This window comes from Nipponia nippon, unplaced genomic scaffold (genome assembly GCF_047370975.1).
Source record: "Nipponia nippon isolate SJK-2023a ecotype South Korea unplaced genomic scaffold, ASM4737097v1 scaffold_10, whole genome shotgun sequence".
Classification (NCBI taxonomy): domain Eukaryota; kingdom Metazoa; phylum Chordata; class Aves; order Pelecaniformes; family Threskiornithidae; genus Nipponia; species Nipponia nippon.
This window is the reverse complement of record NW_028262291.1, coordinates 27,060,338-27,071,236: the sequence shown is the minus strand read 5'-3', so window position 1 is coordinate 27,071,236 and position 10,899 is coordinate 27,060,338. Positions and strand designations below refer to the sequence as shown.

At 45.8% G+C, this 10,899-nt stretch overlaps 1 protein-coding gene across 3 annotated transcripts; it reads left to right on the top strand.

The window, feature by feature from the left end:
- The first annotated feature begins 3,019 nt into the window (after window positions 1-3,019).
- Window positions 3,020-9,319, top strand: FAM180B (family with sequence similarity 180 member B). Of its 3 annotated transcripts, XM_087746070.1 has the most exons (4): window positions 3,140-3,193; window positions 4,574-5,262; window positions 7,139-7,218; window positions 7,772-9,319. In XM_087746070.1, exons 2-4 carry the CDS (start codon window positions 5,196-5,198, stop codon window positions 8,213-8,215), a joined length of 591 nt encoding a protein of 196 aa, XP_087602196.1. In that variant the 5' UTR covers window positions 3,140-3,193; window positions 4,574-5,195; the 3' UTR covers window positions 8,216-9,319. The 3 variants fall into 3 exon arrangements, with proteins under 3 accessions (XP_087602197.1, XP_009472100.1, XP_087602196.1); XM_087746071.1 differs by lacking the exons at window positions 3,140-3,193; window positions 4,574-5,262 and adding an exon at window positions 3,020-3,106 and having other exon boundaries at window positions 7,772-9,317; XM_009473825.2 differs by having other exon boundaries at window positions 3,123-5,262.
- Window positions 9,320-10,899: the final 1,580 nt, after the last annotated feature.

Below are 10,899 nucleotides of genomic sequence, written 5' to 3'. Positions count from 1 at the left end.
GTCCACCCACCACCTGTTTGAATGGGATTACATTACAGCAGTCATCAATTAATAATGTCCCTTGTCCTTAGTCCAGAAAATGCGTAACACAGTTCTGCATCAGAAAGCTGACTGACCTCATTAAGATCTGAAAACTATTGCATAAGAGATTTCATAAAATAATTCACAAACTGTTTGTAGAGATTCCCTGAATCACTACTTAAGCTTCTAAACTGGAAGAGCACTAATTAAAAAAGGGGGTTGGGGGAGATTAAAGCAAGGTATGGAGGGAGGGATAGGACAATAATAAATTCAGATAAGAAAAAAAAGGGACAAGCACTCATTGTGACTAGAATTTGATCTGTTTGCAAGAATAAAGAGCTGAACTGTATGGTAAGAAGCAGGTTTCATGTTTGTCTGTTTCCACCCCAGCGTTGTAAGCATGGGCTGCTTAAATTCTTTTTTTTTTTTTTTTTTTAATTTGTTTCAGGCTGCTATGGCCGGCAGTGTTTGGATGTGACTCAGAACAGTGTTCCCTAGTTAATAGCATTTGCCACTCACCTTAAAAGTTATAACTGTTTATGGGAAAGAGGAAAGAGAAGGGAACACAAATCAGCAGAAGTTGGGGGTTTTGTACAATTCTTACCTCCATTTTGGATCTGCCATCAATTGAGCTGATTAAATAGGAAATGTACTTTTAGTCCTTCCTGCATGTTCCACAGCTGGTTCTATTTTCTGTTGCAGTGGTTCTTTTTGCGTGCCGATGCCTATTGCACAAGACAGAAAAGTTCCTGGCACCACTTCTGTTACTGTGAAAATTCTTTATAAAGCGCATTTCTCCCCCCACATTCTCCCTCCCCCATCCCAGGGTGCTTGAGGCACCGTGCCAAGACGCACCATCTATGTATCATAAAAAATATGTATTTCCCAGTGAGATAAGTCAGAAGACTGACGGTAGCAGGAACAGAAGGAAAACTGCCATTTAAACATAATGTTTGTGCAGAGGGAGAATTTGATTGACGTAACATCAAGAAACTAAGACACAATGTCCCGTCAAGTCAGACAAAATGCAAGGTTTGCTGAAGAATGTGTGTACTGGAGTCAAAGCAGCCAGCCCTGTGGGGACAGGCATTGGCTCCAGGGGGTCTTTAGTATGTGGAATAGTTGCTAATGGACCCAAATCTCTTCTTGTCAGAGAAGCCTGGGAGCTTATGAAGAGTGCAATTTACTCACCCAGATGCATTATCCCAGGGCACAAGAAGTTACGCAGCCTCACAAAGCATTGCCAGTGTTGGCACGCTACCTCCTCCACTGCTCCTGAGCCCCAGGGGCCATCCTTGCCTATGGAGCCTGCTCGCTCTGGGTTCCTTGTGGCTAGTGGGCACTTGCTTCATGCTGGGCAAGGCTGTGGTCAGCTTGCTCAAGCACACAGCTGTCTTCCAAATCCTCTGTCCCTGCCTGCTCCGCACTGCCAGCCTCCATGAGGCTTGTTTGCCTGGGTTGGGTTTCCCAACTGTAGGAGGACATTGGATGAAATGTAAGTCAGATGTAGCTGACTTACAGACACTCTATTCAGAAGAGAAATTTTCTGGTACTGCAGGGACAAATAGACTTTAGGTGATGACTCACAGTCACCATGTTGAGCTTCCCCAGCTGAGTAGGTTTCACTGGTGTTTTCCAGAACTCTGGCTTTTCTCCCTACAGCCAGGCGAGCAGGCTCTCCTCCCCGAGGATGTGGCTATTGACAGTGTCTGGGCATCCATCTGCATCACGGCGACACTGTCTGTATAGGCCCTTATGATTGATCTCCAGTCAAAATCTAGATGGGGATTTCAGCTGGGCCTTGCACGCCTGCGGAACAAAGATTATGAGACTACTGAGGGACAGGCTGGATGACAGCATGCCCGTGTCACCCATCACACTGCATCCTATTGCATCTTCTCCAAGTTGTGTGAGGCCTCAGGGGGTCCTTTTGTGCAGTAGGTGCAGTGGGATGGGGCCCGCTCTGTCACTGTTACACAGCCCATTACTCCTTCAAGCAGGGGATGCAGCTCACGAGCTGAAACAAAAAAGACAAGGAAAGCATTTGCATAAGGACCAGCAGCACCATACCTGGAAAATACCAGTATAGCAGTGGAGGTCCCATCTGGTTACAGACACTGCTTCACTCCTACTTCCCTCAAGGTTTTCTTTCTTTTTCGCCTCCTGTGACTCAAACCTCACCTTCCCTGGGAGCCATGTATCTCCTGCTTCCTTCCCCTCTTTCCTTAGCCTCATCTTCCTCCCTCCAGCACCTGCCAGACAGGCCCAGGCTGGGGACTGTGGTCTCCCCAAGTTCTGGGCAGGACGTTCAAAGCAAGAGGTTTCTCCAATTCTATAAGCAGAATTTCCCTTTCATGAAGATGCTCCCTATCTCCCTGCAGTCCCATCTCAAACAAACCTTCCTCCCAAAGAGGCTCTTCTGGTGCTGTATTAACCACACCTTGTGCCTTCTGCCACTGCCCTGGACCACATGTGCCTCTAAGCACAGCCTATGTGGGTCCCTGTGGCAAGATGACTGTCCCAACGTACAGACGTAACCTGCAATGGGACAAGGAAGCAGCAGAAATCTACGGTGTCGAGAGGACGGGTAGCTTCGGCTGTACAAACATTGCTATGTATATGTTTACAATTGAAAAATCAAAGATCCAAACAAGGTAACAAAATAAAAGGTCTGTACAAACAACATAATGGTGGATGGATGCGCTAAGTAAGCCAACAGACACAAGGATTTAGGGCCTACGGGGGTCTGTAACGTAAGAACCAGAGGAATTCTTCCCAGCAGATGCTGACACTTGTGACTGCGGCAAACTGAGGTTAGGGCGGCTGCCGCCTCGCTACTCTCTTCCCTTAATAGTTTCTCACTCCATTGCCCTAGCTCCCCTGGGATGGGCAAAGCTTCAGCCACCTGGAACAAATTTTGCATCAGCATCCAAGCAGCTCCTCCAGTTTTTGATCCCTCATATTTTGTTCCCCTTTCCCATCTTCTTCCTTCAGGAGGTCATGGTGGAAAGCATGAAACCAGTCAAGGTGCCCCTGCAGAAACCTGGCTTGATGTCATGTTTTGAAACTGCTCCTACAACAGACGGTATGACCAGGGGGAGTGCGAAGGGACAGGGCTGTGCATGCTCAGCTGTGAATACCTGGCAAGGACAAAATCCCTCGGGAGGAGCAGGTGCACTGCCTAACATTGCACTCGCACATGCAGGGACTATGTGCAGCTGTCAGAAACTCGGGCTTGTTTCTGTGCACCATATAACTACCGCTGCTTTACAAACAACTAAGGCATGTGTTTGTCACTCTGCAATTGCCTTTCTGTGTGGGATAGTGAGGCAATTCTACAAAATTCCCCCAGCTCAAGGCAGCATCTACCACTGATGCTTGTACCCCACCTGCCACTGTATCAGTCACCTAAGCACAGCCTCTGAGCCTCCTCTCTCCTCCGTCCCACCAAGATGTGTATCCTCCTCTAAGCGCTTCAGCTGCAAGCTGTTCCTATGAAATTTTCCTGTTGACAAAATCATATATGGCGTTTGCAGATGTTGGCCAAAATCCTGGGCTCCTCTTTGTGTCACATGCTGCATGATAAAGGGAGGCTATTTCATGGCCCATGAGATTTTTTTGTGTAGTTACTTCTAGACAAAGTCATGTGTACACTGCAGATTGTAAGGGACTCTGGCACAAAACAGAAGGCACATCAATTTCACTGCACAGATGGGTCATCAGTCTGCCTCTCGAGTAGCATGTTATTCACAGTTTAATAAAAGATATCTCATCCCAGAAGAAAGGGATGCAACTAAAGCGTAAGCAGCAGAAAATAATGAAAACTGAAAGAAGCATAGTCTGACTTGAAGGTAGCCAAGGCTGTGACAGAAACACAGGTCTTATTTTGATTCAAACTGAGGGTAAGAATAGCTCCGGATATTGAGGGCCCCTCCATCCTTGATAAATCTGTGGGACTCTTCCATTTTGTGCTGCTTTTCTTCATAGCTGATGTGAGCCCACATATTGCCAGGTACACCTATAGATCCTGGAAGCTTCAGAAGACTTGCTGCTTTGCACACTGACAACTTACTAACTGGAACATCATCCCTACCCTCAGTAAACTATCTGGTGACAGTAGTCACTACAAACTGACACCCTGTATCTTGCTAAGAAAAGTATGCGCTTCAGCTCCACCTTCTCTCTTTTCTAGGCAGACTTCTCTCCCCAAATAACACCTTTAACCTGAGGGAGATTGTATTATTACTTATTTATACATATTATTACTTATTTGTATAATCCTGGCATCCAAGAACCTTTTGGAGAACCCGGGACAATACTGTGCCGTACAGAGTAGAAATACAGAATAGCTTGACTGGGGATTGGGCACTAATAAAAATGCAAAGATGTGTAGAGACCAGATATCTGCTGTGAAGGGAATCAGATGAAGTGTCGTCTATGTAATTCACAACATCTAAGGTAGACCGTGCTCATTGTAACCCAGAAGTCTTGTCACAGGAGAGGATGATGAGGTGCTGAAGCCTGGCAGGCTCTGATCCTTGCTGTTTGCTAGGTCAGTATATTGAGTTCTTCCTCCGGGAGGTTTGATACAGAATGGAACAAGTAACATTTCTTCTGCCTGCTTGTATATTTTGGCTGCTACTGCACTTCCATGGATCTCCACAGACTGCCGGCCTTATCTGTTCGTGACATTTCAGGATTGCTTAAAGATTTTCAAACTCAGGAAAAAGGAAAACTGAAAATGAAGCCAAGGATCTGAGCAGAAGTGTCACAGAGATGTGACAAAGGTGCTGTGTGGAGGCTGAAGGGACCAGGAGGTCCCCCCTTGTTCAGAGGCAATCATGTGTAGTGAATTTCTTGCAACTAATTGCTTCCTATAATAAATCACAGTGGGAAATCAGTCTTTGGAAAAGGAGCTTAAACAATTCTGCCAAAAACTTCACAACAAAGTCGTCCAAGTTTCCAAAATATGATGGAAAATATCCTTCGGGGTCAGCAAGTTAAACTGCAAGCCCTTCCCAGGACCGCAACCAGAAACAGAGAAAGATGGATCCATTCCAACAGAGGCTGCTGGGACCAGAAGCAGCAAGGGAAGACGCCACAGCAAACCGCTCTCGCTTCACGCACGGCACTGTCCGCGGAGGGGGTGGCAGCCGCTACCGGGCAGCGCTGCTATGGCCCAGGCGCAGTTCAACGCCTGGCTGATCCTGTGCGTGTTTGCTGGATCCCAGAGGCTGACAGGTAGGAATCGCACCTGTTAGCGATGCGGCTTCTCGGCTTGGCAAACATTCATACAATGCTAGTGGCACGACGCTTTGCCTGCTTCTTCAGATATGGTCAAATGCTTCAGCTAGCTGTGCTGACATGGGAGAGAGCGCAGTAGCTGGAGTCCCAGCTGAGGTTGTTCAGTGGGGGAGACACTCGGACCCGCTTGCAGGTTGAAGACCTGCTGCTATTTTTGGTGGCAGGCGGAGGGTTTTCTTGGGTCTCTGCTGAAAAAGTCTGCCCCTGCAATAATGTTTGTGGATTTTTGAGATGCTTTTTGGGACAAAAAGCCCTGTTAAATGATAAAGTAAGGGACCATTTTCCCATCTGCAGAGGACACTTATGTTATTATTTCAATACATTGTTTGTTATGCTTTGCTTAATTTTTGTTTTACTCTACTTGAAAAATCTAACACTGCATATATTTATAAGACAGTCACTAATAGCAGCAGTTTGGTGGCTATTCAACAAATTCACTGACTTTGCAGCCAATCAGACATCTCTCAGGAGAGGGATCTGTGGACCTAGTGGATCAGCGAGCAGAGAGGAGCCCAGCAAAGATATTTTCAGATGATGTTATATCTTTACCTCAGCTTAAAACCTTGCTGGCACATCCATGGAGGAGTAGGAGAGAGCAGCTACATCCCTGCTCACATTCCAAAACCACAGCTGGCTTGGATCAGGGAGCCTGCAGCTGTGTAGAGAAACAAACCTCCGCGGCCTGGGGGGTGGCAGTGCACTTCTTCAGGCAGCTTGTACATCTCCCTGAAAAGCTTTAATCAAGAATAGAAAGTTGGAAGTGGGGTTTGGTAGTAGTCATCACACACATACAGTATTAAATTATTTTTCTTCTTTTTATAAGAACCTGCTCTGGAATACTCAACATAAATTCTCCCTCTTTTTTATATAAAAAAGCCTTCATCCATGTAAAAATAATAAAAAAAAATGTGTCAGAGAGCTTACTGTTTTATACGAGCTTTTTCCATTTCATGTTTCTTAACCTGAAGGTTGAATTTGCAAGAAGTAGAAGAGGGTCTTGGCTACAGGACTACACTGATCAACACAGAGAAGGGAGAGGATGCAGCCTCCCTTTCACAGTCCTGGACTGAGGCTACTCGTGTCTCCTTTTTTTCACAAAGAAAGAAATAATAAAGGCAAAATAAATGCAGAAAGTATAAAGCACTAGAAGTACTAGTAAATGAAAATTGAAGAATTCTTGGGCTTAATGTGACTCTCATATTAATATCACTCCCATTCCTCTCGCCTCCTATCCATTTTTCCCAGTTTAAGTGATGTTGGGTGGCCCAGCAAGGAATTAGCTGGACATGAGAAGAGCTATAATGGATCTGACCATGTTTCTTTTACCCTCACACTCTGCCCCCACCAGCAGCAGATGCTCAGGGAAGAAGTATAAAACCAGGGTAAGCATCAGGTTATTTTTCCACGAGCAGGTCAAGGAGCCTCCCAGCACCTTCCTTCCGTTGGGCAGCATTACTTTCTCCAGCAAAAAGTGCCAAGCAACCAAAACCCATCAGTTCAAAACCCACCCATACTCTGTGAGGGGCTTTGTGCTGCCTGTCAAAGCAAGTGCCTTTGCTGCCACATGCTTTAGCTCTGTTGGCAGGATTAAGGGCCGTCATATCCAAAACTTACACTTGCCTCCCTTAACCACTCCTCCTTCTCTTAAAAAGCTTGTTTTGCTCATCAAAATCCCGTGGTCAGCATCTGTCATGTTTGGCAAACTATGAGTGGCAGCTCAGAAATATTGAAGACATTATTGACAACCAAATGACAAAAATAAACAGGAAGGGCCATGGTCTTGTGCTACCAAACTCTGCCTGATGTCTTCCAGATGAACATCCTCACAGCAGGGATGGTGCCAGTGCCAACGCACCCCGTCGCAGCCCAGAGGACGCCAACGTCATGTTAGAGGTCTCTCGGGCGTTGGGGGCCCATGGGCTGAGGCACTCTTAGTGCCTCTGCTCCCACCTGCCTGCACGTAAAAGCTCACACCTTCTGCTTGTTCTTATCCCTGTCGGTTTTTGAGAGCGCCTGGAAAACACCTTGGCAATGCCCTAATTGCATTTGTGCTCCCTCCCATCATGGGGTGCAGCTGAAGGGGGCTCTCAGCCCCTCCACGGCACCGCACAGCTCTGGGGTGGGACAAGGGACTCCCCCCAACCAAGGCAGCTGCACCAGGGAGCTGCTGCGGGCAGGACGCCAGTGGGAGAGGCAGGGTGGGAGGCAAGAGCTGGACGGGTCCCATGGGGAAACCGAGGCATGGGGCTGGTCAGAAAAGGGGTGTGGGGCTGGCAGAGAAGGACATGGAGTGGGACTAGGCGGGCCGTGGGCAGCGAGTCAGGGAGCGGCTGCCTCTCGGTCCGGCCTGAGATTTGGCAGCGTTGCAAGCGGCTTTACAGCTCAGTTATAACTGGCAGAGGGTTTGGGCTGGGCCTCCCATGCGGATGCTGCTCTTCTCTTCCAGATGCTCTGGGGAGGGCTGGATATTCAGGCCAACAGGACAATCCGGCTGCGGGATGAAGAGCTGGCCTCCCTGCGCCCAGCACGGCGGTTCATGCAGATTTTAGAGGATGAAGTTCCCAAAACACCGACAGAGATTGAGCAGCACCTGAGATATTATTCACTGATCGATACCCCTTTGCCTCTAACAGAGTTTGACCGTCTCCTTTTCACCAGTGTTTACTGTGCCTACCAGGTTCGCTCCATGCAGGGTCTGGATAAAAATCTCTGGATTAGTTTTTTCTCTCAGCTGGTTGATGAAATGTTTCGCGATCTGTGCAAGGGGCTCTGCCCTGCAAACACCACCCTCCTCCTGGCTTCCTGGCCCTGGAAGGAGAAACCTTCTCATTTAGCATCCCTGAAACATTTCTATCATTCTAACCTGACCAGGACCAAGAGAGACACTTAATAAGGGAAACTAGGGTAGGAAAGGACACACCTGACTTCAGCTGCATCCTCGGTTATTTCAAATGCTTTCCACATTATTCAGGACTTTGACCAAATACACCACACCTTTTTGTCCCGCTTTCTGCGTTGCATTGGCAACCATCTAAGGATTTATACACAAGCTTTTATTTTTAAATGAAATAGGACAGAACTATAAAATGCATTTCACCCTTTCCTGTTTTTTTTTTTTGTTTGTTTGTTTGTTTGTTTGTTTTTAAAGTGGGCTGTGCTGAAGGGAGCAGTGCTGTTCAGATGTGTTATCTGTCTTGATCACTGATGCTTACTAGGGAGATGCCCTGGCTGTTTTTTTCCAGGATGTTACACTGGTCTCCCGGCTGACTTCATTTCAGATAATTCAGTTCAGCCTCCTTATATTCCCCCTGTGGTTTCAGCCAAATACAGTAACTTTTCTCCTCTCCAGCTAAGCAGATGCTATTGTGTTTCATGATATAGGTCACATATTTAATTTCAGCTTTCTGCTCATGTGGCATCACATTTTATTTGTCCATAGTAATTTCCCACCTCATATATCAATTTTTCTTTAAAAAACAACCTGAAAATGTACGTATTCCATGAAGCTTTCTAGATCTGAATATCATATTTACACATGTACATCTGTTTTTGTCAGATATCAGTTTGGAATATACTTCCTTGAATCTCATTTAAATTCCTAAGGATCATGACCTAGTTATTTCTTCAGCAGATTTTACTTCTTCTATGAAGTTTTTTTTGACAGCTATGGCACTTTACAAGTCAAACATAATAAATACACAGTCTCTGTCCTCAAAATCAGAAGCATAATTATTTTATAGAAAGAGATCTTTAACTTTTCTCCATCTTACACATTGCAATGTGGAATTAAATAAATGTAATTATCTACTTGGGAGGGTTTGGATTTTTTTTTTCTTCCTACTAGGTTTCCCGCTGCCATTATAGGTACGTTAATTTTGAACATTCTTTGCATGTGCTTAGATGATGGGATCCATTATTCCCTTTCTATCAATATACTCTTAATTTTCCATGCTCAACAAAGGAGGCATGTGTGACATTCAAAGTGGGAACTGCTAGCTTTTGACCTAGTTAATTTTTTTCCAAGCTGTTGTTGCCCAACAGATGGAAGGGAGAAACGGCGAGGCAGGAATAAGAAGCCTGGAAGCAAGATGCCACAGAGAATGGCTTTCGAGGTCAGGTTAGGGCTATGACAGGAGAAGATAGATTTACACAGTTCATAAAGCAGGTTGGTTGTTTCTTGTTGGGGCCCCCTGTGTCGTTCGCCCCCCCCCCCCCCCCCCCCCCCCCCCGCAAAGGATTTAGGAATTAAGATTAGCATTTTATTTGAAGTATAACTTCTAGTATACCAGTGTCCCACCTAAAGTTCTTCTATTCTTATGCTGTTTTTTTACATACCTCCAGTCTCTACCTTTCATCCTTTTCCCAAATATGCCCCCAGTGTTTAATGTCTAGGATGTGTATGGAGTGAGGGAGGCAGGGAGGCAGGGAGCAGCTCTAGGTAAGTGCAGTTTGAGCAGAGAACATCATCAAAAGGCTGAGCTGGGATGGCACTAGTGCATGAAAATACTGTCTTGCTGGAGAATATATGGTCTGAGCTATATGAATGTCTGGATGAAGGTTGAGGGGGTTGGCCTGGTGACTCGGATGCAAATGTGCTGTTTTGAACCCAGGATTTTGTTAGGATCAGTTTAAGAGCATAGCTATCTGTTGAGCAGATTATAAATTAAACTCAAGTGATGTCACGAAGTTTCGTGCATGCTCAGGATGATGTACATTTGCAGTTTATGTAGTTTGGGAGACAAACCAGAGTTCAGCTCAACTGAAACAGGACCAATAGCACTACGATGAAGTCTCCAGCCTTCTCGTTTCTTACTACCTGCCCAGGTGGATCTTGCCGTCAGTCCCAACCACCCTGTAGGAACACACCAGTGCCCTCCACAGCCACACCAGTCTCTCTGCAGCAGCACTATGGCTTGGCAGAACACAGCGTGTAAGAAACTACTGGAACGCAGATGCTGAAAATCTCACTTAATTGTACCTTTCATCCCTGTTGCACTAGGTTACCAATACAGCATATGGCAGGTTAGCCATACCCTTGTGTTCAAGGAGCTAATTTCTGGAGAATCTAATGCCCCTGCAGCCAACACTGCCATTGCATGGCACGATACTACTCACGCTTACACATTATGAGCCTGATGCTGACCCAAATATTCAGAGATTCAAAAATACATTTTTTATCCTTCTTATTTACCTTGCTTCTGAACTTTCAGAGGATGGACCGTTCATAGATTTGAGCCCTCATCCTTTACTACAAGGACTAGAAGCCTACTTTTTTGTTTGTTTCTAAATGCATAATTTTCATTAAATGGAAGCTGAGATTCTCAAACACAGCTTCTTGACTTCAGCAACTTCAGATTAAGAAAAGCACCAAATATTGTGAAACTTGCAAGAAAATCATAAGAGGTACCAACACTTCACGCACAGAAATGATAAAAAAGAGTGTACACACACAGACTGGTGGAGTAACACATACTGCAGCTCGTATGATCACTGTGCTTCTTTCTCGTCTGAGCTGGTACCTCAGGCAGTGACAAGCACACAAGTCTCAGAAGTAACAACAAATTCCAGTCTGAG